The 27,413-nt window shown below is 46.7% G+C and overlaps 1 protein-coding gene and 1 long non-coding RNA gene across 6 annotated transcripts in view; one reads left to right on the top strand and one right to left on the bottom strand.

Annotated features, from left to right (window-relative positions):
* GRHL2 (grainyhead like transcription factor 2) overlaps positions 1-1,632 on the bottom strand; it is a 67,777-nt gene extending 66,145 nt beyond the window's left edge. For all 4 annotated transcript variants that reach the window (XM_065668711.1, XM_065668714.1, XM_065668715.1 and 1 more), the window contains exon 1: positions 1,377-1,632. In XM_065668711.1, the coding sequence (XP_065524783.1) occupies positions 1,377-1,396 (20 nt within the window). In that variant the 5' untranslated portion in view covers positions 1,397-1,632. The remainder of the gene's footprint in view (positions 1-1,376) is intronic.
* On the top strand, positions 1,337-27,015 carry LOC136008870 (uncharacterized). 2 transcript variants are annotated; one of them, XR_010610259.1, is made up of 3 exons: positions 1,337-1,526; positions 16,762-16,879; positions 26,819-27,015. It is a non-coding gene; the product is annotated as an uncharacterized LOC136008870 (long non-coding RNA). The 2 variants fall into 2 exon arrangements; XR_010610260.1 differs by lacking the exon at positions 1,337-1,526 and adding an exon at positions 1,728-1,773.
* The last annotated feature ends 398 nt before the right edge of the window (positions 27,016-27,413 follow it).

The raw sequence follows: 27,413 nt of genomic DNA, 5'->3' as shown, positions 1-27,413 counted from the left end.
CAAGATTACACTCATGGCTTGGGCTCCTACCTGCACCGCAGCAGCAGTAACACAAACTGCCATTTCCTGCCCTCCATCTTCCTCGCCCCGTTACTCTCCCCACCCGCCTCCCGCAGAAGCACTAATAACCTGAGCAGGTAAAATGGCCTTCCCGCCTGGCTGCCTCACGGCGGCTCCGCGGCGCCGCACAGCTCCAGCCGCAGCCGCCGCGCTCCCAGCCAGGCCCAGCCGCCCCGCCGCCATCGCGGAACAGGCATCGCCTTTACCCCTCGGCGCACGGGGGCAGGCGGGGAAGAGGTAAATACAAACAGCCCCTGGCTTGTGCCCGACAGGCACGAAGCGTTGGTGGAACCGGACACCCACCCGGGACAGGCCCCGCTCCCGCCGAGCCCACCGCTGGCTCCGTCTCGGTCCCGCTGCGTGCCCCGGGGGAACCACAGCCCGTGTCGCCCGGCAGGCGCAGGGGCCTTCCCACTTCATCGCCGCCCTGCCCTTGGCCTCGCCGGCCTCAGGGCACGCAGCTCCGCACGCCTCGCTGCACCCGGGCCCGTCAGCCGCGGCCTGCGGCCCCCGCCGCCGTGCCCCGCCGGGGCGGGAGAGGGGCTGCGGCGGGCCCGGCGGCTTCCACCTCCTCTTCCTTCTCCTGCGGCGCCGCTACTGCGAAAGTTACTTTTTAACCTGGGGCGGAGGCGCCGGCCTCCGGGCAGCCGCGGGCCCGCCGGGAAAACAAGGTCAGGACGGCGAGGCTGAGGGCGCCGCGCACAGCGTCTGCGGCAGGCGAAGCCGGCGAGCGCCCGGGCAGGGCCGGAGCACTTCGTGCCGCGGGTGGCGGGAGAGACCCAGGCCTCCCTCCACAGGCCCCCGGCCCTGCCTTGCCCGGCCGGCACTGGCCGAGGGGAGGAAGATGGCCGTGCCCGGCCCGGGATAAAAGCCCTTTGTTGCGCTAACACAAAAGCCAAGAAGCAGTTTTAAGTCCAGGGCCTTCGACGGGCGGAGACCGCTCCACTCTTCTCGGGCGAGGAGAGGAGAGCTCCTTCCCGAAAAGTGACCCTCGAGGTGAGGGAGAGGGGAGGAAAAAAAACAACCCAGAAAAAATGAAAAAGAAAAAAAACCCCAAACATATCAAAGGGGAGCTAAAAATAATAATATCGAGAAGCCCCAAGCCAGATGGAAAGCGAGGTGGGGGGCGGCGAGCCTCAGCTTGTCCTCGGGCACTCTGAGAGTTGCTGTGCCGCCCGGTCCGGCTTCGCTTTCCGGAGAGAGAAGCGCAGTCCCGGCAGGTCCGCGTCCGCCACCGGCAAGAGGGAAACCCGACCAGCCCGACGGGCCGGGCAGCCCGGCGCAGCGGGAGCAGCGGCGTGCCTGCGATCACTTACTTGTCCGTCTCTTGTGACATGTTTGATCCAATGAACTCTCTCCCCTTTTCCCGGTGCCTCCGTCTCCCTGGCGGAACTGGACTTTCAGGTCTGTGCAGGTGAAGGTGTGTGTGTGTGCGAACGCCCGGGACGGCAGAACCAGAGCTACTGGTAATTCTGCTTTCCTTCCCCCCCTCTCCCGGCTCCGCAGCCAGCCGCCGAGGTAGGACAGGTAGAGCCCCCTCCCCCTCGCATGTGGGGCTCTGCGGGCAGAGAGCGGCCGGGCCGGGCGCGCGCAGGTAACTTTCCGAGCGGCGCTGGATTCTTTCACTAAAGGCGCGGGGCAGAGGGACGAGCCGCCAGCTGATTGGGCGGCGCGGCCCGGCAGGTGCGCTGCCATTGGAAGAGGCGCGCACAGGTAAGGCTGCCACCGAGCTCTAGGTAACGCACCTCGCGCCGGGAGGCAGCCGCGGGGCCCGGCGCTGCCGAGGGGAAGGGAGGGAAGCAGGGAGGGTGAGCGGGGCAGGCGGCGCGGCGGCGGCGGGCCGTGCCGCCCCCGCAGACCTTCTCCCTCCTCTCCTGCCCGCTTCCCTCCTCCGCGGACGGAGCGGGCCGAGGCGGCAAGGCGCGGCGCGCTGAGGCGCGGGGCCATTGGTGCCTCGCCCCGCGGCCGTTGGCCGCTGAGGCGAGGTTCCTGGCTCGTGGGGCTCCTCAGCCAGGCGGGCGCGCCGCGGGCAGCCCGCTCCGAGCGCCCTGCCCTTCGAACGGAGTAGCCGTGCCCAGAACGCGCCGGCCGGCGCGGCTGGCCGTTGCCTGCCGCTGGATGGTGCCCCCGGAGATGTCGGCGTTTGCGAGACGGTTTCATAGTTAGGGTTTGGGGCTTTTTTTTATGGATTTCTGGCATTTTTTCACCTCTTTTACCACGGTTGGGACCAGCCAGGCTTGAAGTTGGTGAGTGCCTCGGTGCCGAAGGCATCTCACGGCAGAAGGATGTAGTGGTGCCAGGAGATGACACCCATTGCGTGGATCTGAGAGCCAACAGTCGATGCGGGCAGGCTGAAGGGTCTGTTATGTCAGCAGGGGAAATCTGCAGAGAGAATCGGGAAGTGGGAGCAGGGTGTTTATTGAGTGGATAAGGAGGACTGCATCATCAGCCTGCCGGTCACCACCAGCATACTGGTACTTTGCTTGAAGACCTAAGTTTGCTTACAAGGGCTGGGATCAGGCTGTGTGGGCAGCAGCTTTGTCCCTGATGGGGAAGGTGAGGGATAGGGCCTCTCCCCCGCTGGGTCAGTTTGTGAAGAGGGAGTGGAAGGATAGCTGAGAGACTTCCATCTGGTCTCACCCATTCTCAGTCCCCATTCCTCTACCTGAGACAGATCAGAACCCCACTAATTCTTCCTGCTATGACCTCTTGGAGACATCTCCCTTTGTAGGCATCCAACTTGACTGCTGATAACCTCTGCTGTACAAATAGAGCTGTATGTGCAAAGAACGCAGCATTATGTGGGCTAGACCATTATATAGCTTAGTGATCTTTGCAAGAAAATGAGCTGAATCATGTCCAAGCCATCAAATTTGTACTGTCTTAGGTGAAGGCATTTTCCATTTTCTATCCTTGATTTCACCTGGCAGGCGAACGTAGGGGTATTCACAGAAGTATATATGTTTGTATAACCAAATATATATGTATGCATATATATATATATATATATATATATATATATATATAAAAAAAATGAGGTATTGTGATCTGGGGCCTGACCTTTCTTCACCTACTCTTGCAGTCAAAAGCGAATTTGACTGTGTAAAGTCTTTGGTATTATGGGATTGCAGTCATGCACAAATATCTATTACTGAGTCTCAGGCCTCATCCATATTTATAGTAACTAACCAAATTAAGCTAATTCGGTATAAATCAGATATAAGTCAGCTAAAATGTAGCCCCATGAAGATTCCTGTCACTTTAACTAAACAGAATTAGGAAAATACCTTAGCGAGATCAGTGATGCTTTGATTGAGCACCAGGTATTAGTTAGCTGTTCTCCTCTTCCACTCACCAGCCACAGGAAAGAGACATTATTATTTAATCTGTAAATCCAATCAGAAGTTGCTAATGTGGCCTGGATTTTGAATAAAAAATACTGTTATGGAACTTGGAGACCATTATTCACAACAATGCTTCTATGAATTATTTTGTATAATACATTTTGAGGAATCCATAAGGCTACATAAAAAAAAAAAAACAGGAGAGAAACAGAGTAATTTATTCATTGCAAATAATGCAGTTGTTTTGAATACAGGATTACTATGTAATCTTAAAACAAGTTGAGTCTTTCAGGCACATTACTGTGAGTTGGTACGCATTGGTAGAATGCTGTAACAGTTAAAAGCCCCCCTATTAACTTCAGAAATGGTAAGGTTTCTTTCCCAAATATTTGTTATGCTGAAAGAAACTTTGAGATCTGAAAAGGTTACCTGTTTGAGCACCACCAATAGGATTAACGCCAATTCGGGTATCCTCTTTCTCTTTTCAAATTTTTCAATTATGAGAAACATTTAGATGTTGTTGTTTCTTCCCTCCTCTCCCCCCCTGTTTTTTCCTGTATGAAATATAAAGGAAGAAAGAGGAAGATCAGTGATAAGCACTTTTGAAAATGCCATCTTCCCCAAGGTAGAAATGCTGCTGATGTGTGATTTTACAAGAAGGAAGCTGCATTTGATGCCATCTGCAGTTCTGGACCAAACCCAAACTGTAACTCAAACTGAAATGGAGTTTGTTGTTCTAGTACTGGGTCAAATACAAAACCGCCTTTAGCAGCCTGCTCTCAGGAGAGATTCTCTTAGAATGAGGTAGTTGGGAGACTGAATTACTACTGCTCACCACCTTAGACGGTGTTCCAAGGTCAAAGTTAGGAATGGAAGTGGAAAATGCAGTAATGAACTCTTGATTTGAAGTTGTTAACTGTTATTCAGTTGGAACTTGCTTAGTTGGAAAAATATATCCTGAAACTTAATTTAACTGGGTAGGTAGACATAGGGCTTATCATTTTCTGGATGAGCCTTTTGCTTCAGACTGCAGACTGGAATCAAATTGAAAGTGTCAAGAGTCCACCCCTAACTGAGCAGGCCAAACAAGTCCTACCTAATCCAGCCTGATGCTCATTCTTCATGATCTACAAGATTATTATAAACTAATCTGTTAGTCACTGAAAACTCAGCTAATGTTATTTCTGGCCAGACTAGTCTCACTTCCTGTAGAGCAAAAAGTGAAACAGTCATGTCATACATTATTGAAAATCTAGGACTTGTCTTTAGGGTGTAGGGGAGAAATTTAAAACAGTAAACTACTATTTTTTTATACTGTGCTTGCTTCTTTGTTTGCACAGCAAGTGATAATTTTTTTTATGGTGGTGGTGTAAGGATTCAGTGTAGAATTCAACTGTCTAATGCTTCACCTCATGTTTACACTATTTAGTTCATAGCAGCTACCATCGATGTTGTTTGGACTTGCCAGGGCTGGCTAAAGGAAATAGAGTGTACAAATAAGGCTCAAGTAGGCTTACTAATTGCACTAAGTACCTAAAATATCTTTCAGAATACTATTAAAAGAAGCCTATGTGATAAAAGATGTTACAGAGATATTTATGTCAAAACAGTGTTGTAAAGCAGTTCAGTGAGAGAGCAGATGTTTGAAAACAACTGTTTTCAGTAGGCAATGATTACTGGGTATTTTTATTTGTGTCTTTCTATGTCATTGATGGCTGTTGATATAAAATGTATTCTTTCACAATAAGTTCAAAGACAACCACCCACCTACTAATCCTGTGATACGCAACATTTGTTGTTAATCCTCCCCTTGGTCTTTCCTTTGTAGTTGTCTTCTGCATGAAAATATATTTATTGGAATTTGCAGACCTTGATCCTCAACTGACTTCAATGAAGCCATCATGTACATCAAAATAAGCTTAAAATATTTCAGTGAAACCCTAATATACCCCAAATAGATCTTTCAGATGCTGTAAGAATTAATCACTGCACTGTTAACTTTAAGGAAGTAATTCTAATTAACCAAGATCCTGATAAGAGTTTACTCCTAAAGCTTCACAATGAAACTGCAATTTGTGCTCCCCAAAGAGGTCTGCTGGGATCCCTTTAGCAGCCTCAAGCTCTCGGATGCATCCACATCTTGTACAACAGCAGCAGTTCAGCTGTGTGGAGGACCATCAAGTATTTCCTGGCCACAGGGTAAGGTGTGGAGCCAAGCGTGGCACTTTCTATTTGAAATACGGATTTGCATTGGAAACATATAAGAAAAAGAGGGAGGGGCTTTATTTTTGTTTTGCTCATTGTGCGTGTAGAATTCATGGTCTGAAAGATGTCAAACTTATGACTATCCTGTATATCTGCAACACTGAATTTAGGCACTGGGGCACACACAATGTTATTTCAGTTTAGACCAGGAGAAGTAATTTTTAGTGTTTAAAATAGCTCACAGCATGGAAATCCTTTCAGGATTGAGACATTGAGACAGCTAAGAAGCTGGCAAAGTCTGACAACAGATGGGAATATTAGGTTCATACTCGATTAGCAGACATTAAACTACCAATCCATTTCATAAAGATTACTCACAGTTTTGGAACCAATCCAACATAATTTAATGTAGAATGATAGCTTTTCTGCAGATGCTTTGATCTACCTGATAGTGTTTTTTAGTGATTCACACAAGCATTTTGAAACATTTGGAAAATACACTTAGGTCACCTAATGATGGTAATTTTCCTTTTAGTGTAAAACCATAGTGTGAAAGAGAGTAAGAAGGCATCTCTGAAAGACAGTATAATGTGATGTAGAATCTGGGATTGTGGTCAATGGCTCGATGTCTGGCTGGAGACCGGTAACAAGTGGTGTCCCTCAGGGATCGGTGTTGGGACCGGTCTTGTTTAACATCTTCATCGCTGACATGGACAGTGGGATTGAGTGTGCCCTCAGCAACTTTGCGATGACACCAAGCTGTGTGGTCCGGTTGATACGCTGGAGGGAAGGGATGTCATCCAGAGGGACCTTGACACGCTTGTGAGGTGGGCTGATGCCAACCTTATGAAGTTCAACCACGACAAGTGCAGGGTCCTACACCTGGGTCGGGGCAATCCCAGGCACGGCTACAGACTGGACAAAGAAGAGATTCAGAGCGGCCCTGCAGAGAAGGACTTGGGGGTGCTGGTCGATGAGAAAATGAACATGAGCCGGCTGCAGTGTGCACTCGCAGCCCAGAAAGCCAACCGTATCCTGGGCTGCATCAAAAGGAGCGTGACCAGCAGGTCAAAGGAGGTGATCCTGCCCCTCTATTCTGCTCTTGTGAGACCTCACCTAGAGTATTGTGTGCAGTTCTGGTGTCCTCAACATAAAAAGGACATGGAACTGCTGGAACAAGTCCAGAGGAGGGCCACGAGGATGATCAGGGGACTGGAGCACCTCCCATACAAAGATAGGCTGAGGAAGTTGGGGCTTTTCAGCCTGGAGAAGAGAAGGCTGCGTGGAGACCTCATAGAAGCCTTCCAGTGTCTGAAGGGGCCCTATAGGGATGCTGGGGAGGGACTCTTTGTCAGGGACTGTAGTGACAGGACAAGGGGTAATGGGTTAAAACTTAAACAGGGGAAGTTTAGATTGGATATAAGGAGGAAATTCTTTCCTGTTAGGGTGGTGAGACACTGGAATCGGTTGCCCAGGGAGGTTGTGAGTGCTCCATCCCTGGCAGTGTTCAAGGCGAGGTTGGATGAAGCCTTGTGTTGGATGGTTTAGTGAGAGGTGTCCCTGTCTGTTCATAGACACATTTTGAGTAATCCTAATTCGAACTATTTGGGGATGAAGGTGAAATGCTGTTAGTTTGTTCAGGTTGTGAACAGTTCTGGGGGAATGGAAGAAGAAAATTGTTCTAATACCTATAGATATTTTTTAACTTTAGTTACTAGAACATTTTTAATTGATGGTAGTAGTTTAAAACCAACTTTTTCTCTAAATTGAAGTTTTTCTATTTATTTAACTTCCTCCCTTCCACCCCTTCTTTTCCAACACAAATCCCCTCAGTTGTACAAAATGAGCCCACAGTTCTTGGTACTGCAGTGGGTGCCTGGTGGAGGTGGGCTGGTCCTCTAGGTTCCATGGAGGCTGGGACTGAAGGGCTCCCACTGGAGAGTGGGAATGGCCAAGTCTGCCACTGAGGCTGCTGTTCCTAGCTCTTACCAGTAAGTTCTTGAACCATTATGACCTACAGAACATCATTTTAAAGGAATCTGTAACAGGGATGTGATCAGCATGTGAAAAACCCAAGAGCTTTAAATGCCTTTGCCTTGGTTATAAGCATGTTAAGGGTTTTTAAAAAAATATAGAAGCTCCACATGTCTAAAATACTGCACTGCAATAATAAGCATTCTAAAAACAATGACGAATGTGTCTCTTTTTGCTCCAACAGTCTGTCCTGAAATAGGTGTAAGTGTTCCAGCATGCAGAAGGTGAAGGATGGCATATAAACAATTGCTTGTTTACTTTTCCCACACTCAGGAACTAGAGTAAATGCAGCCCAAAGAATCCACAGAAATACTTTCCAAACGGAGCAGCAGGAGTTGGGAAACAAAGCTGTGGATGTATTATCCTGTTCACTTAAAATAAATGCAGTTTTCCCTCAACATAGGTCACTAATCAAATAACAAGGTACTTAAGAAATCACAGCAAATAGAAAAAGTTGCTTTCAGGATCTGCTGAATAAGAGGTGATGTTGATAGCCCCTGTGCAGTTGCTCATTTATCCTTGTGTCTGCCTTCAGGAGCAGGCAAATGTTATTTCATTTGAAGGGTAAAGGATAAAGAGGACTGTCTGGTGGCACAAAAGGAACCAGTGTTGGAGCCAGGAGATCTCTACAGTGCCTTGTTCTACGTAAAGGTCACTAGACCCTGTGTCTCTGTGTTTCCGTTTAAGCTTTGTCAACTCTGCTTTTAGTAACTTTACAGACAGGTGTAGCGGTGTCACTCTCTTACTATTTGTTGCTATTCTCTTTTAAACAGAGGAGTATTTCAGAAGAAAGCCTCCAACTGGTTTAGTTCATATACATAAAGGCAGTATATATTACTCCATCAGGCTTTTGGGGCAATGTAGGGTAAGAGCTTGTTGACACAACCTTTAACCTTTCTTATTGCCTGGGTTTGGTTCTTCAATGCTCAGGATCTTCACGATCATTTAATCCATGTTTTGGGGAAGACCCCAGTTCTAGATCCCCTGCAGCTGCTTCATCATCCTGTCCTATCAGGTTCACCATCTCAGTGATACCGTGTTTATACAATGCACATGCCCTGCATGTACCTACAAGCCTGCTTTATCTCTACTCAGAGTGCTGTGAAAGTAGATTCTGCTATTCCTCTGCTGCTGGAAGGACTTCCCTGACACCCAGGGAGATGTGATAGCTACTCTGTCTCGTTCCACCTCTGCATTGTGGGATAGCCAGACCCAGAAATGAGGCTTTCAGTGCCTCACTTTGACATGTTGGTTCCAAGTTCCTTTACATCTCATTTTTCTTCTGTAGTATCTCTGTTACCTGTGTGCATTATTATACTGCCTAATCCACTATTGGGGTTTTTTTCATTGTTTTTTTTTAATGCAAATTGGAGTTACTATGTAATTCCAAGTCCTTTAATGGTGTTCCATGACTGTGGCATATGCTGCTTTTAACCCTACCTTTGTTTCTCTGAGTTATTTAAGAGAAGGTACAGATAAAACATTCATGTTTTCTCAATTCATTCAGGATGCAGAAACTTCTTACTGTGTCATCCCCTAAACACTGTGTGTAAATAGGAGTTGCACTGTAGATTTTGCTTCCTCAATTTCCGTAGAGAAACCAAATCTCTCAGAATAAACAGATTTAGAACGTCTGTGCTTTTCCCTTACACTTTCGTTTCTTTTCCTTTTTTCCCCAACTAAGTGGAAATTTTAGCCTCAGGAAGAAACAAGGTGAAAGTATTCTGCAGTGAAGAAGTTTTATGTGGCTCCAGGAAAGAGATGCTGAGTATTTGCTTCTCTCTGACTGAAAACAATACCTGGAGATGGCTGTTTGTTTATATGCAGTGTTTGGGTGTGAGGGGCAAAGCAGGCTCCATTTCTTTACTGCTTTTTTCTCTAGCTCCCACACATGAGCAATAGCCCTGCGGGGAAGGGTGGGGGTGAGATGTGTATGTTGCTCCTTATTTCACCATAAACTTTGCTCTGAGTACTAGGACTTCTCAGGGGAAGGCAAATCCTGCTTCACCATCATTGGGGGTATAAATCACTTCTCTGAATAATAGATACTGTGGTTAAGGTGCTTGGGAGAGAGAGGCAAAATCATGTACTTAGGCTGTTGTCGTTCCAGAGTGAACTAGGTGGAGGAGGACACATTCAAAGGTTCAGGAAGCCTGTGTGAGGGGGAGGCCAAACTGACACCCTGCATTCTCCTAGCCCCAGGGCAAAGACATCTGGTATCACGCAGAAGTTGCTCAAGCTCCCACAGTCCAGGCACCAACTGCCAGAGACAGTTCCTGACCTGTGAAGGTTTCAAAGGAGGTGTGTAAGGCAGACGTGGGGAGGTAGGTGCAGCACCTCTCTGTTTTATACGTGAGGTTTTTGAGCAACAGATTTGTCAAAGATTATGTGGGGAATTTGTGCAGAGCCAGGAATTTATTACCCGTTGCCCAAATCTCAGGCTGGTGGCTGATGCAGGCAGGTAGGCTGCAGAATGCTCCAACCTGACTCCTGGAAAGTACTCTTGCATTCCCAGTGAAACCAATGAGTTCCCCAGTTTAGAATACATTTATTTTTAAACGGCACAGGCAGGGATTACATGTTTTGACAAACTTGTGTTGATTGCAGATTTCTTAGGCCCTAAAACATAATCATGCCTAACTGCTTGTTAAACTTGCTGCCTAGCAGAATCCCTTAGCCCTCCTGTGCGCTCCCAGACAGTGCCTGAGAGAGTGCAAAGCGCCTTTCTCAGGTCAACCTTGCCCTTTTTTTGTTTAAATCACTAGCAAAGGTGAAGGTAGAGTGTGCAGGGAGGGGAGAGGGAAATTCAGGGTGAATCGCACTCATGAAGCAGACAAACAGCATTTGAAATGTGGGATTTTTAACCCAAATGTCTTTATCTCATATCAGAGCTTATTGGTTTAGCCTATGGGCAGCATAGGTTGAATTTTAAATGTTGCACTGATAACTCTAAGCTGAAATCAGTATCTACACAGGACAACTGATGATGCAGTATCATAGCTGGCTTCAAGGACAGATTTTACCTTGGGCATAGTGGAGTCCATTCTCACCAGAGTTTTATAACTCTCGATAAAAATTTTTCTGTCTTACATCTGTATGAAGTTCAGGTGGCTGACACTGAGCTTGGTACCACAACGCAGTGGAGGTGGAGGGAGCAGAAAGTAATCCTGTATCGGAGATTCCCATGGCATCCCCAAAGTCACACCGAGGAACAGGCAGCAAGTTGAGCAGGATACAAGAATGTCAGAAGGTCCTGTCACCCAGGCTTTCCTGGGATCTTGTTTGTAAGGTGAGAGGTGCATGCTTCAGCCCTCCTTACAGTGAATCATAGAATCATAGAATGGTTAGGGTTGGAAAGGACCTCAAGATCATCTAGTTCCAACCCCCCTGCCATGGACAGGGACACCGCTCACTAAACCATCCAACACAAGGCTTCATCCAACCTGGCCTTGAACACTGCCAGGGATGGAGCACTCACAACCTCCCTGGGCAACCCATTCCAGTGTCTCACCACCCTAACAGGAAAGAATTTCCTCCTTATATCCAATCTAAACTTCCCCTGTTTAAGTTTTAACCCATTACCTCTTGTCCTGTCACTACAGCTCAATAAAGCATATTTTGTTGAGATTCCTAACAGATAAACACGTTAGAGTCACCACTGGTTGGCTTAGCCCAGTTAGAAGAGCATGTGCCTACCCAAAGGGGCTTTCTCTTTCTTACCCTAGGTCATACATTTCTGCCCTCTTGTGTCACAGCAGCAGCCTTGCTTTTTCACCTTCCTGAAAACTGGTTTGGTTTGGTTTTTGTAGTAGGGTTAGTTTTCAAGCAGGTAAGTAGGCTGGCTTGACCCCCTAAAACTCCATTCCTAAGCTGTGGGAGTGCTGGAGCCAATAGAAGGAAAGGGATGGCAGTTGTAGGACAGGCCCACCTCTTTTGGCAGCAGCCTGGTTTTAGCGATTGTGAAAGTGCATGCAAAGCAGTCTTTTCTGTTGGAGTGAATGAAAGCCTTCCAGGTGTAAGCAGCGGAATTAATTACAGCATTTGCACAACCCAAATTCTGGAGTCTCACACGACGTTAGAGAGACTCAGCGTTAGAGACACGTGGCATCACCAGGAGCTCTGGCAGCATCTGTTTCTTGAGCCTTTCAGCTTTGTCCAGTGGCTGGAGTGGTGGTGAATTTCTGCAACTGCAAGACAATCCACAGCATCAGCATCACTGTAGACCCAGTGAAGCTTCTGAATTCACACAAGTGTATGCGTGAGTGCAGCAATCTGATCAGGAAGGTACTTTATAAGCCACAGGTGAAATGACCACCTTTTCTTCAGAAGATACCCATGTAGAAGGTATTGTGCCTGTTCTTTATAGACACTGTTATGCAGAATGTTAATCGCTCCAGTTGTCCTTTGCACTGCATCTCCATTTTTTGCTTTGGAAGTGACTTCACAGCTGCATAGTTCTCAAATTCTGTTAGCTTCAGACAGTGAGATGCCTGGGGTTAAATGTGATGGGTTTGCCCTCCAAACCCAGCCTTGGAAGATGGGGGCAGGGAAGGGGGGATTTCCTTCATCTGTGGTGTTCCCTTTAGGTTTTGGAGTTTCCTTCAGGGAAGGGAGGGGGTAGGGAGACCAAGGATATCTGAGAATCTTCAGTGTAAACAAGGCCAATTATACACACACCAATTACTTCAGTGTAAACAACCAATAGCACTATAATGGGGAGAACCTTTTGAGTCGAGGAGGGTGCTTTGAAGTGCCTCCCCTCAGTGACTGCCTATTTACGCAGAGAATTGCACCAACAGCTGGTGTTGGCTCCAGTGAGTAGAGCTTGGTGGCAGTGACAATGGGGCTAGGGGGCCTGGGAGCTGGATGCTCTGATATGACAATACAGTAGTTAAAATTCCAACAGGAATGAGGCAGTAGTTAGTGGCAACCTGGCTAGAGGTTTGCCTGTATCAGCCAACATATCACTGATGGCAGTGTGAAGGAACTGGAGTTTTTTGTTACATGCATGTGTAGTCATTGCCTTTGTGCCCAGGAAACTGCTTGACCTGCACTTTACTGACAGATTACTTTCCCAGAAAGTCTGCAGCCTCCTCTGGCTTTAGGTCTCTCTAAGACCCAAGTGTCATTTTCTCCTTTGAAGCACTTCTTCATAAGGCCTGATCCTGTGGTGGATGGGGTCAACTGAGAATCTTTCTAATTCTGTGAGCTGATGATCAGGCCCAAAAGGGTTGAATTCAGTCTGTTTGCAAGTGAGCACTGCTACCTGTGTAGTGCCAAAGGCTGCAGCATGTTTCTCAGACCTGGGCTCTGGTTCTAGAAGAGGAATCAAACACAATGACTTCTTTGCAGGCTCTTCTTCCCATGCCTGCTCCTCTCCTAATGTTCCCTTAACATGTGCTGCATACAGCCCCTGTTCAGTCTGGGACCGGTGTGTGGGTTTTGCCCTCCTTCATTCAGCAGAATGGCGTCACCTACCTCTAGAAATGGCAAATCAATGCAATAAGGGCAGACATTTCTCCTGTACATGTTGGAGTGAATTCCACTTCTGTAGCAGCACCTACGTGATTTCTCACATTTTCTGTGAACAAATTCAAGTCAGTAATACCCAGGTTAACACAAATGTGTTAGTTCTGAGCTGACAGAAGATTATGTCAGTTTAGGCTAATAGCTGTCAAATAGCAGACACAGATAGCCTTAAATTGGTTTAATTTACTCTGTCTGCTGGCCCTGACAATTGAAAGAAAAGATAAATATACACAAGGCATTCAAAGCTTGGAGTGTTATAATGCTAATTGAAAAGTCACCAAAGGCAGCCTGCGCGGTGTGTGGGAATCTCAGTGCATGAGATTAGTGGCTAATTAGTGCTGGGAGCTGCAGTGCACTCCTCTCGGCTATCTCACACTAAGAACAGGCAGCCTAGCCCATGCAATTCATTCTTGCCCCTGATACCGGCAGTGAAGCACCTATTGTGGACAACAGACAGCTTGATGATGGGAAGATACAAATAGCGTGGGTGCTGTAGCAGCCTCCCCTCAGGTGCACAGGGGCAGTGGCAGAGATACTGCTGTCTAGGTGGCATGCTGTGTCCTGAGCCATAGCAAAGATACAGACGTTTGAGAACTGAGCTCTTTCTTTTTAGCAAACACAAGAATCTTGTTATCTTACTTTCTGCCTCTTTCATGCCATGTTTGCAGCAGATGACAGAACGCACTCTGGAGGCCCTCAGCTTCAAACCCCACTTTAGACTCTGAAGTGAATGCTTACAGGTGGTGGCACCCCCTTCCTTGCATCGTGTTTTAGAATTGTGACATTTGAAAAATAGAGGTTTCATCTGTCTGTCAGTGTCTCAGTATTTCCCTCTCAAGCTTTTCCCTGGTGTAAAAACGAAGTGTAAGAATCAGAGAGTTAAATAATACACTTTTGTCCTATAAATCTAAGAGGTTGGCCTTTAGAAAAAGAGAGATATACAGAACTGTAAGGGTTAGTGTCACTGATGCACCCCTGCCACCACGGAACTAATCAGGGCTTTGATTAGGCACACATCTATTTTCCTCTGTTGTTTTGCATTCATTTGTGAGAATCCCTTATTTATTTCTTCATTTAAGAAGGTTGTTTGGTAGCTCTGAAGAGCTATATGTTTTCTTCTTTTCTCTACTTTTGCATTTCCAAATCTCAAACAAGTGTAAACACAGCTTTACTGCACACCCTCTCAATTACACTAACAGCTATTAAACCCCACACAGGCATCAAGTAGCAATACCAGGATGGTTCACTTCTGAACATCACAGAAGCTGGAAAACTTTGTGTCACCAGCTCTCTGAGTAACACAGTTTTGCTCAAGATGGAGTTGGGAATGGAATAATGTAAGTGACCCATGGCCACAGGCAGTGGCCTGAGACTGTGAACTGGTTATAGTCAGCTTTTCTGGTGACCAGTGCATGGGCACTCATAGTCCAGTTTCTTTAACCCTCCAGTCAACCAACCCTCTTCTTCAGCTGTTGAGAAAAAGCTAAATCATCCATGATCTCCCCAGTAAGAGCTAATTACAAGGAGGACATCCTTCATATGTTAAACATGTTGTAAAAGTGATGCTATGGGGAGAGGTCAGGTTTGCCAGCAGACCTAATATCTTTGTTTGATCACATATGAGGTTGGGAAAAATTAAGACACAGAAGTTCTACAGGTCTGAAAGAGAAATCTCAAACTTTGAGCTATTTTGGCCCTTTCTCAAAACTCCTGTAGAGAGAACAGACAATCAGCTCCACCATGGATAAAGCCAGCTTGCAGGGACCCTTGAGAGCCCAGGTGCTCCAGGAATCTTAATAGCCTACGTGGAGCAACAAAATCCTGAAACCTTGCTTTTTGTTCAGTAAATGGTTGTCAAAACTGGAAAGAGAGATATAGGAAACATCAGTGTTTTCTGTCGAAATTATTTCCACCTGGTTCTACATGGGTATCAGTAACGCAGCTGTCCATTTTCATGTGATGGTTTTCAAACAGACACCATTTATTAGTCATCTTTTAAGATACCTTCCCTTTTTATCTTAAGAAAAATACCTGTGGGTACCATTACTGGTGGTTTCAGATACTACTGAACAGTAACATTAAGGTGATCCCCAGGGGAAGCTGGTCAGTGCAATGCCTGTGACAGTGCTAGAAGCTGAAAGACATTCCAGGCTGGAGCCTGGCAAGGAGCTAGGAGCAGACAGGACATCTGTTTAATCTCACTGTGAGGTGAAAAGGGGGAAGAATCCCAAATCAAAATTCAGCTGAATGGAGCTTGTGAAAGGACCACTGTTGGGTTGAACAGCTTTTGAGAGGACTCTTAAGAGGACTCTGGCCTGGTGCTCAGGTTGCCTCTGTCAAGATGCTGCCTCCTCTTGGGAGCCACAAGAGAAAACGTTTGCTTTTCCTCCTGGTCAAATGAAAACAGCCCCTTCTCCTCACCTCCCACTCCCTGCCAAGCTTGGGCTACCTCTTGTTGCCAGGCAAGGAGCAGTGGGGCCAACACCAACTGCTTCTTCACAGCATCCATTTAAAGTCAAGGCCTGATAATGTTTGTTGGTCCCTTGACACCTCTTCACTTAGGGGAACAGCTTTGTCACAAAGGAGCCACAGACAATGTAGGTCGGTGTCAACTGACAGCAAATAGTCCAGCCATGTCCTCAGGGTGCAGAGGAGGCTCTGGAGAGGAAATCATCCTCCTAATGATCTTTGGATTCTGTGTTTGATCATTTCCTGAATTGCTGTGGAGTTTTGTGAGGATCTGATAGGCTGTGTGTGAGAGGAGAAGACAGGAGAACTCTTCTGTACTTGTTCCTCCCATATAAAGAAACTCAGCCAATTGTCCCACCAGTTACCACGTCTGCTTCTCAACAGGCAGGTCTGGAAAGGCCTGGCAACTTGCTGGAGAAGGTTATTTCTTTCATCCCCTTGCAGGACATCCTTTCTCTTTTAATGTTTTCTTCACAGTAAGGAGAAGAAAAAGGGAGGAGGAGCTGCAGAGGAGTTTTCAATCCTGTAGGAATCTCTGCTTGGCACATTGGGTCTGCAAGAGCCCAAAGCTCTGTTCAGCTCCATGAAACCTAGTAGCTCAGCTATAAATCCCAGGATTTCTCTGGTTTCTGAGCCAATCCCTCAGCAGTTAGAGAAGGTATGGGACTGAGCTGGAGTTCTGCTAGCATATCTGATCTCATAAAACCCCCTAAAAATCAGCTTAAAGCACTAGCCTCCTCCAAAGAAATGTGCCAACCTCAGTCTGGAGGTTCTGTTAAGTTAAAGCCAGAAATGCTTCTTCAAATGGAGCATAAAAAGCGAATTTGTTTTGCAAATGGTCTCTTTTAACATCTGCTTTCTTCAGTTCACCTCCAAAATGAAATCACCTATTAAAAAAATGTAATAATAATCTATTCCAAGATAAAATTCAATGTCTAAGATGACGTCTGGGACATCTACAGGAGTGTGGTTTAACTGGGGTAAAGCTAAGGTAAGAGACTGGTCAAAATCAGTGGAGGCTGTCTGCAACCTCTGTGGAGAACTGTCTTGGTGAGGAGAGAGATTGTGTTGCTGTTATCATTAACAGTCTGGTTTATACACTTTATCTTCTCTTTCATAGGCCATCACCTCTGACAGCTGGGAGACTCAACACGCACCTAGGGTGAAGCTATGGTGAGACTGAATCATGTCATGGAGGCAGAAGCGTTGTCAGATCATGTCATTCGCTGTGAGAATGGGTAGGTACTGTGGCCTTCACCCCAAAGCACTTACAGTCCAAGCCAGATTGCTTGGAAAGAGGAGGGTTGCAGTAAAGCAGGGGCATCTGTGCTGTTTGGAATGTTGTGATTTATAGCTGTATTTTTTCAATAAAGCCCATTTTTTCTTTTATTGCATTTGGATGTAGAAACATACAAAAACTCACAGTAAGAGCAGGCTGCCCTTCCATGGATGCAGGGGAATGTATTTTTTGTGCAATTAGCCAGGAGGATCAAGCCTCATGATGGGGCAGTTTGATCTGAACTGCTCTCTGTAGATGGCCTATTCAGAAAGCACCAAGTTTTGCCCAAGTGTTTACAGCCTCACTGGGCAACAGTTACAGGCTGCTGCTTATGGCTGTGTGCAGAGACCCTCCTGCTCCAGAGGAGCTGATCCTGTTAAACGCTCTGCAGAGCAAGTCTGAGCAGGGTGAATTGAAGAGGAAATGCCAGTTCCAGCCCTCCCAGATGGCTCTGGGCTATTTTGTACACCAACTTTTTCAGCCTCAGGAGGTTTTGCATATTAATTCCTTCCATCCACAAACTCCTTCTGGATCAGCACTGTGCTGCCAACATCTTGGAAAGCCACCTGACTTGCGTGATTTGGGAGATGTGAGCTATGCTGTGTTTATTGGGCTGCCTGCTCTGCTCTGCTGTTCTGGTAATCCTCCGGTCTCCTGCAGGTATTAACAAGTACAAGAAGGCTTCATCACAATAAACAATAGCCAAACGTGCCACTTTTTTTCTGTCCATCAAAGATACCATCATACTTTTAAATCAGTCCCAGCAAAAATCAACAGTGGGGCTGCAGAAAGGTCAAAGGTTTGCTGGTTTAGGATTTCGTGGGAATATACACTTGTTTGGACTTGGCCCAAGAGCTTCATTTACCTGTTTGACAGGTAACAATTAGTGAGTAATAGCTCTGCCGGCTGGAATGTGGCTGCGAGGGCCAGCGGGCACTGGGTTACCTGGTGGGCAGGTGTGGGTGCAGAGCCCAGATAGGTATGTGCATGCACAGCATTCCTGGGAATCAGTTTTCCCTTAAAGATGCAGCGATGACTGCAGGGCACAAAAGGGCTGGGCTTAGCCCAGGCTCCAAGACGTTGAGCTGTTTGCAAGGTAAAGAAGTAAGGTAAATAGTGGAAGAGGAGCTGAGAAAGGGCTGTAAGAAGCAGCTGCCTCCTTTTTTTCCTTGCCTGGAGAGAGGAAAGTTTTGATTCTTCCCTGAGAATCTCAATAACGGAGAATTCAGTGTGATTTACAGTGTCTCGGGAGATAAAAAAGAAAGGAAAAGCTGAGCTACGGTAGAGCTGATTGAGGAGATCTGCACGTCTATGGAAAAGCTCTGCAGGCGGGTGGCCAGCACGTTCAGGGGCGGTCTGTAAGGCTTTCGTGTGCATTGCTCCCCAGTGGCAGCTCAGCACAGGCACAGCAGCATAGAGCAGGGCCCAGCAGCACACTCGGCATGGTATAAATGTGAAGTGGGGAAACCCTGTACCAGTTGATTTAGAAACAGTTAAACAGCTTATGACTGCAGCTGACTGATCCCCTCAATGCTACCATTAGCAAGAATCCAAGCCTCCCGAGTTTACTGAATAAAACCACTTTATCTGTGGCAAATGGCCCCATTTCCAGCTCCTGTAGCAGTCGGGGAAGATTCCTGCATCAGCCCCTCCCAACCTTGAGTCCCTAGAGGGAATCTGGTGTAAATTATGTGGATAGCCAGGGACTTTGCAGGTGTTTTTAAGATGTTTGGTTTTGTTTTACCACAGCAGATGACCCTGCTCTTTCGGGAACAGAAATGTTTGCTCATTCTTGTCATATTTTATTCCCATTTGTAAACAGGCTTCTGTGTTTGTGTATTTCCACTTATGTGTTTCTTACTTGACAATTGAGCTATTGTGTGACTTTGGAGAAGCCACATCCTCTTTCCTGGTCTCTGTGTTTTCACCTGCAGAGTTGAAGTAGTGAGTCCCGTGATATTAACCATGAGAGACACGGAAGTGAATTACAAACATGTATGCTTTTATAGATATATATTTGCTTACATCACAAACTAATTCCTTTGAACCTTATTTCACTAAGATGATAAGGTTAAAGTATTCTGAATTTTAATAAAGATCCTGTATTTTTTACCTATAAATGGTCTCCCTGGCTGAAAGGACTCTATGTCACTAGTACACTTCGGTGTACTAGTTGATGTCATTTAAGGGAGAAGAAATCCAAGTACAATTAGAGACCATTTTCCTTGATCTTAAAGGACTCAGCATCGCTTTGAGTCATTAAGCATTATTTGTACACTGTTATTTAGTATGACCTTCATTAAAAGGGAGTCTCTTTGCTCAATAGTGTACCGGCTAATAAATGGTCATTAAGCCTGACTAGTAGCTGACACACTAGTGAGCTTTGTATTTATTCTCACAAACTCCTCATGAGCTACAAGCAAGCACCAGAGAAGCACAGAGACATCTCTGCACTGGTGGCCAGACTGAAGTGGAAATACAACCATTCCTTAGAAAGTGCTGAGAAATATGTGACAAGCCCTTCCCTCAGCCCACAACTGCTTCATAAGAAGATGCAGTTCTCTGCCCTGGGTTGGACAAGAGGCTTGTATGCTGCACTGTGCACCCCTGAGAGTTCCTGCCCTGGCCACTTTGGGAAGAAGTGCGCAGCATGGGGGACAGGACCTGCATGCAGTGTTCCAGATCTGGGGCACTCTAGATTTACCCAGAGTTGTAATAATGCTTTCTGTCCCTTACACTCCTGATGTTGCTTCAGCCTTGCTGAGCATGAGAGCAACCTGAGCATGCCGAGCAACAATTTCATCAGACTTTATGGTCAAGACTGTGCTGCACAGTCATGCTGAATATGCACAAATGCCTTGGAGTCAAGTGAAGAACTCTCCTCCCTTCTACAGCTTTCTGCTTACCTCTAGAGGTTTTGTGTCCCTGTGTGGGCTTGATCACCCTTGATCATTCACTTGAACTGAATGGAAGGAGTTCCCCTGATTTCTGCCAGACTGGAAGTTGTGGGAGCATCTCTTTTTAATGTCAAGGGGAGCTACATGGAGAACATGAGCCATGGCTAGTGCTGAGTGACAGGCTCTTCTGGTCCTTCAGAATGGGAAATTTCATGCTCACAGGAAGACCAGACTCATTATTAAGGCAGAAGAGGAATGAAATGCAATACCAGTGGTGGTCTTGTGAGAAAGTTTTGCCTCACCTTTTGCTTTCCTGAATGCTTTCTGTGAACACAAGGAATTCAGCCTTTCAGTTTGGTGCTGCTTTCCACTGTATCAGCACCTCAGCCAGAACAGTTGCAAACACTGTCGATTAAAGGTGACTCAGGAACAAATGTAAGATGAAGATGTTGGAAAGACCGGAAGAATAGCCATTGTGCCAAATGCTTTTCTAAATGGATACCTGGAGGGATGAAGCTATGGAGATGATGTCTGGGGGGGGCAGCCTCCCCACTTCAGAGGTGCAGTCATGGTGATTAAACATGCCTTTTGGAAGCACATTCTATTTTGAAGGGGCTTCCAGCCATCACCAAATAAAGCTTACAATGGATGACCCATTGCGTGTGAACACGCAGGGTGACTCCACCTGCTATTTGGGTTCTGTATAAAAGGCTGGCAGTACTTCAGGCTGAACATGGGGACTCTGGAGAGTATGACAAGGGCTCTGTTTTTCACTGGCAACTCAATGGAGTCCACTAGATAAAGTGGGTCATAAATGGCACCTGAAGTAGTCTTACACCCCAGCAAAGGATATTCCAGGAGAGCAACGTAGGAAAAGGACAAACTTAAAAGAATTCACCACCACAGATTATTCCCAGGCAGCACCACACTGCATAAGGAGGAACAGAAAACATGTGGCCTTATTCCCTGTGAAGTGTTTGTGTAGTTTTTTGTCACCGTAGTACCGAGTCACCAAATACAGCAAGGTCCCTCCCAGGATCCGTAACTGAACCCACAGTGGCTGTTGCCATTTCTAGCAGACCTGCTCACTCTGCCCGGGGTGCAGTAGCTAAATGGAGCAATGCTGGACACTTAGAGGCTTCACCATCCTTCCAGCATGTTGCAAACAGATTACTACACCCAGCAGCTCTTTATGAGCTTTTCTGGGCAGGTGAAAAGAGCAGATAGTTCAGATGATTTCATACAACCACAGGTGTGCCTGGTGTCATGTGCTTTTACCGGGGTAAGGATTCATGGAACACTGCATTGTGAGACCTTGGGTTCAGCTCTTAATCACCAGACTTGATGTATTTGGGAAGAAGTTTTCCAAAACAGTTACCAGCCTGAGGCTGATAACCTACTATTAAGAAATGTTTAGCCAGGATGGTTCTGTGCATGTGGCAGTAAGGATAGAGAAAACAATGTTATTTTGTCCAATTTTGTTGTTTCCGTATTTACAAACAGTTCTGCTATTCCCAGGTGTCAGAGGAAGATGCTGAAAGTTAGCACAGCATCAGGAGAGGCAGAAGGAAAATAAAACAGACTGCTTCATGAGTCTGCTTTGAAAATCCCTTTGAAATCCACATTTGCTCAGCAGTAGTGTTGCTAATGTCAATGGCTGAATATGTGTTGGTTTCCATGCACACTGAGCACATGCCAGGCTACATGTGGCCTAAGAGCAGATGCCTCTGCCCCTCCAGAGCTCTCCTGCTGGGAGACCATCCTGGAGGCAGAAGACCCTGTGAAGATTGGTAGGGACCCAGTCTGAACAAGACCAGTGACTGTGGGTGGCCTTCTGGCTCAGCAACCGTGTTTTCTGCCTCGTCCTGGTGCTGGATTGCACAGAGATCTCAACATTACTGACACTAATTATATCACCATGCGCTGTATCACTGCAGGAAAGTCACTTCCCAGATGCAAGCTGGACCACAGTCAGATGCTGTTTGCAATGCCAGAATCACAGAACAGCCCAGGTTGAAAGGAACCTCGAAAGATTGATCATCTAGTCCAGCCTTTCACGGGAAAGGGAGCCTTGATGAGATTTTCTAGCACCTGTTCAGCTGCATATTTAAAACCTCTAGCGATGACCCTACCACATCCCTGGGCAGGTTGTAGAACTAGACACTTTGGCTGCAACAACAAGAAACTGGAGAAGTGGAATAATAGTAAGTGGATGTGTGGGTGCTGTAGTGGTACAAGATGTGGGAGGTCATCAGTTGCAGCATGCAGACAAGCAGAGAGGCCAGCTCGCGTTCCTTGCCAACAGCATGGCAATGAGCAAAGCACTGCTGTACTGCCGCAGGAAGGCATCTCCAGCTGGCCACAGCAGTGCTGAGGCCACTGCGGAAATGAGTGGTGAGACCCCCTGGGCATGACCTGCCTCATCCTGCCCTAAGGGGGGTGTCCCAGACTTGTTCAGCACAAAAAGGAAAGGCTGCAAGAAGACACTAATAGCTCAAGGAAGTAAATACCAGGAAATAAACTGAATTTAAATTAAAGGGCAGCATTGGCATGACAATAGGGTACACACAGACCTTGACATATTTGAGGTGGTAAAGAAAAGGTGTCATCTAACCAGGTGAGAATTGAATTACTGGACGAAATCCCCAGGAGGAGCAGTGAGAATGAGGGCTGCAAGGGTTTGGGGTGCAGTTTGGTTGGGAGATCCTGCTAGCACCACCCAGAGCCAGGGCTTAGTGCAACACAGGAGCCCTTTCAGGCCACTTCAGCAACTTCCATTTTAGCATCTCCTAACTTCAGAGTTGTCAATGCTCTTCCAGGGCACTCGGGAGAGCTTCATACTGGGTCTTCTACAGCTTCAGCTATCTTATGTCAGTGACTAAGGTAGCTCTCATATAGGTGTAATTATGTACTAGCAGTAGAAAAAGAGAAACAGAAAAAGGAAACTGTGCTTAACGAAGGTGATCTGCTGCCACCAAGGATTAAGTCCTGACATAAAGAACTTGATTTACCCAGGCCCGGTTGGGACAAAGCAAACAATGCACTGTTTGACTACAGCCCAGCTAGTGATGGCAAGCCTTTGCAGAAAATACACTACCGCCATCATAGCTCAGGGGATTCTTTCCCCAGCAGAGATAACAAAAGTTATGAAGGATGAGAAGAAACATCCCTTGGATAGTCACTGCAGTACATAGTCTCTCCTTCAGATTGGGGAAAGATCATCAAGAAGGAGTAATGCCTTCCCAAGGAATATTTTCTGGTGGATGAATTTAGATTGTAAAGGATTTGTTCCTTCACAGGGCACACATCAACTCCTTTCAGTTCTGTGAAATAAAGGGTAAACACGAGTCCTCACACCCGAGCAAACACACAGATAGGTTCTTGTGCAACTCCACCCCCTGTGGCTGCTTTCTGCCGGTTTCCGCAATGCCTTAATTTAAACAAAATCCCAGGACAGAGGCACTCCAGAACCCTGCAGCCTAACCTCAGCCTGAGCTTCCCTTTAAAGTGGCAGGTCCCTGGGTTCTCCTTCAAAGGCATGTGTGCTTATTAGCATCCCAGCTAGTCTACGGGAAGCTAATGAGACCCATCTTATTCTGAGATTTGTGTAAGTCATGATAACAGCTGTGCTGCTAGGGACTGCTGTGGATGTTTCTTTCTTCGTAAGAAGAAAGGATTGGGGATTAGCACTGCCACCATGCTCACTTCTTCCCTCCTCTCCCCACTGCAAGCCTCACACAAGGAGCACAGACAAACACAACCTGGGCATTGCACAAAGGTAATATTCAATCCAGTATTTTGCAAGCAGATGAGTAACAGAGAAAATTTTTTATATCGCCATTGAGCACAGTAACAATGCTTTCCTTCTATGAGCAGTGTATGTGACACTGTGTAAGAGTTTAAACCTGGATCCCAACTACCACAGATTAATAACTGTGTGAATAACTGGTGATATTCCAGACCACCAAAATGGAAAGACAAGTTTACAAGTATTTCCAGTTCTGCAAACCGCCACCCTGTGCTTTGCTTTTCCTTCCTATCGCCTCACCAGGGTCTTCCAAGCCTTCTTCACTGTGGCTTCTCTAGAAGCTGTCATGACATTTCCTACTCAATGAGTGCAGAAGTCCCTGGATATCTCTCAGGATTTATCAGCAGGATTTGGAGTCCTGTCCCAAGAACAGTGGGGAGACTGCTCTTGGCTCAGGACCATGCCAGCATGAGTTTGCTGGCAAACAGGGCTGAATAGAAGCCAGGGGAGAAATGCTTCCTCCCGTTAGGAGACCTGGTGGTTTTCATAAAATAACAGGTAACTCCATTTTCCTCCCTTTATTTCAGCTTTTGACTTTATAAAGAGAGGACCATTATGATCATTTAGTACAAAAAAAAAAAGATACACAGGGAAGTTTAACACAGTGCTTTGAATGGAAACATCAGATGCTCTGGAGTCTCAGCCACACTGATTTTTTTAAATGAAGACTCCCTTTGTCCTTGTCACAAAGGACAAATAAATCATGTATGCCTTTTAAAAAGGTGTCACCATCCACTCTTGGAATATGACATTAAAATGCAACCTGAAATTCTGCTTCAATTATTAAGCTAAAAATATTAACCTAAAATGATGGTGCTGACCAAAGGTGGAGCTGACCCAAGAACTAAGATTGCGAATCTGGCCTATTCATAGGCTACTGGAGTTGTGATCACTAAAGAAACCGAGCACAGCTGAGCCTGCGCAGCAAGACAGCTACATGACTGTGTCCAGAAATGTGTCTGTCTCTGTCCCATCCCATCCTTGCCGCTGGAGAGGAGCAGCAGAGCAGCACGGCCTGCAGGAAGGCTCTTGGGACAGTAAGGCAGCTTTTTTGTGAACCATTAGCAGCATAACAGTGTCTCTGTAAGGGGGGCAGGGATGGTGAACTTGGTGCTTTGCGGTTGGAGCCAGCAGAAGAAGTGATCACCAAGTGCTTTGGGTAATAGTCAGGGCTTCTGTCAACACCACCCAAATTACCAGAGTACTTACCATAGCGGCAAACCTTGGGAAATCACGTCAAGTGTTTAGCAACCAGTGATCTCATAAGGGTTTTCATTTGAGCAGCGCAGGATGAAAGCCTCCTATGAAGCCTGAGCAGACAACTGACATGTCCCAGCCTGTTTCCTTCAGTGGCTAAAAGAAGTCATGGCAGACATTAAAATAAAATCTCCCTCCATATGTGCAATTATCTCTGAAGCTGCAGTGGGGATGATTGCCTCCATGGGCAGCCTTCACAGGCAGGAGTGATATTTGAGGACCTGTGCAGCACTTTGGGTTTGGGAAGAAGCTTAATCTGGTCTTGGAATATCTCATTGCACTCACTTGAAAGAGAACACTTGCCCAGGATGTCAAACTTTTGAGGACAAGTGGTTCTGCACAGGCTGGCCCATGCTGGAGATGGCAAACACTGTGAGGAGGAAAATCCGAGTGTGTTCCTTTACAGAGCCTTATTCTCCAAGCCCTTCTAAAGCCTCCTTCTCTGTCACCCACCAAGCCCCAGTGTCTCTGCCAAGGCAGGGCTTGCAAAGGACAGTTATGTGACAAGAGTTATTAGGAAATAAACCAGGCGCATCTGATGTCACCAGACACCCCACAAAACGTGCAATACAGGATTATCAGGTTCAATCTCCATTCCAGAGCCAAGGGTAATGCAATGCTGGTGAACATCTCCATGGCCCACTCCTTCCCCTTCTCAGATACTGCTGTGTCAATCCAGCCTCAGGACCTAAGAAGCAGAGAAGAGTTTGATTCCATTTATCCCTAGCATATTGTGCAAACTCTTACGGTCTTTACAAATGCTCACTGTGAAAAGCTGAATGAAGCGGAAAATCGCCTTTCTACCCCTAATAAATGTCCTGCCAACAACTGAAATAAGCTAAGGTGACTCCCAGATATTCCTCCCCCCAGTTCACAGACTGCATTTTTTGTTTTGAAAACGAATGTTTCTATTTCAGTGTGAGAGTTTTCCCATCAGGTGTTCCTTCATGTCCTAGTGATTCAAATCCTCAGTGAAATGTCAGGTGGTTTTTGTATATCACCTGGAAATGAATCATTTCAAGCCTTCCTTCTCTTTCCCCAGGAGCACAGCCAGAGCTGTGAGGTACCCTGGGAGAAAGGACTGCTGTGCAGAAAGTTACAACTTTATGATAGGGTCAAAATCTAAAGAAAGGCCCATATAATTAATGTTATACCTGACACTTATTTACAAGTGCACAGAAGCAGCCTGAAAGCTGTAAAATCCGTCACCAGCCTTGTTTAAGCTCACTTTGGGAAAGACATGGATAGTAGTCCCTTGTCACCGGCAGTGCAGGGACTGAGCGTTTTAGAGCTTGTTAAATAAGTTGGGACAGATCCACAGATGGTGTAAATCAAACTTTTGTAGTTACTCCAACATATCTGTGGGCACAGAGGGCTCTCTGGAGTCATTGCACAACCGGTGCTGCCTCAGGGAGCTCTTACATCAGGTGCAACCTCCATAAGCTGCAGACATGGCAGCCTCCTGCCGCCAATACAGCGCTCCCCACCCTGAGTGCCCAGCTGAGGTGCTGGAAGAAGGGGCCGAGCTGTTGTGAGCTCTGTCTGCCAGCCAGGCCGGGATTCCAGCCTTGCCTGGGGCTGGTCCCCAGCCCCATCTTGCTCTGCTGAAATCTCTGCTGGATCCCTTTGGCCAAACCTCATCCATTCCCATCCCCTCACTGCTGTAGTGCTATGTTTGTGATCATGAAAATGGCATCTGAACAGATTTAGCCAAAGGTGGAGAAACGATAATTTTTAGGGGAATGTAAGAGCAAAGACTAATGGTTGGAATGTGTTTCTCTCCACTGGGAAGGGGAGGAGGAGCTGGCTGCCGACACCAGGTTGTGTTAGCATAACGCTTCAGGATGACTAAATGGCTCAAGGTAAAAGGGTGGTGAAATTTGATTTGAGTTGCTGTCAACTGCAAAAATGCACTTATCACAGACTTCTCCCACAGTCATGGAAAGAACCTGTGCACCTAAGCTAGCAGCACCTGGTACAGCTCCTGCTCCGTCCAGCTCTCAAACCTCCACGAGATGGGAGTGACATGGATATGACGCTCCAGCCACTGTCTTCCCTGGCTGTGCTTGAGGCAGAGGCAAGTGGACGCAGTCTGCAGCTGGGTTCTTATCTCCCATGGAGCAATGCAAGTCATAAAAGCCACCTCATGAAATGTTATAAAAAGTGCCTCTCAGCTCTTTCCCTCAATTCCTAAGATTTAATTCTCTCTTTATGGGTATCTCTGCCCATATCATCCTCACCCTTGAAGAGCCATCAGTCACAGCGCTCAGAGTTGCATCCCAGCAGCTCCCAGCTCAGCTGAGCTCTCCTAGAGATGCCACAGGGAGCGTTTGGTGTTGAAGAGAGACTCCCCCAGCAGTGCTCTAATGGGAAGGCCACTTCCTGTAGTCAAGAGAAGGCCCAGAGGGTCTGCCTCTGCAGACCTGTAAATGCCCAGTGACTGCAGCCTCAGCCTGCGGCAAGAGGAGCAGACTTGTTCAGTTTTCTGTTGAACAGCAGCATCATGGGTGACAGCTCCAGCTCTGCCGGTG

This window comes from Lathamus discolor, chromosome 2 (assembly GCF_037157495.1).
Source record: "Lathamus discolor isolate bLatDis1 chromosome 2, bLatDis1.hap1, whole genome shotgun sequence".
NCBI lineage: Eukaryota > Metazoa > Chordata > Aves > Psittaciformes > Psittacidae > Lathamus > Lathamus discolor.
This window is presented reverse-complemented; position numbering and strand designations above follow the sequence as displayed.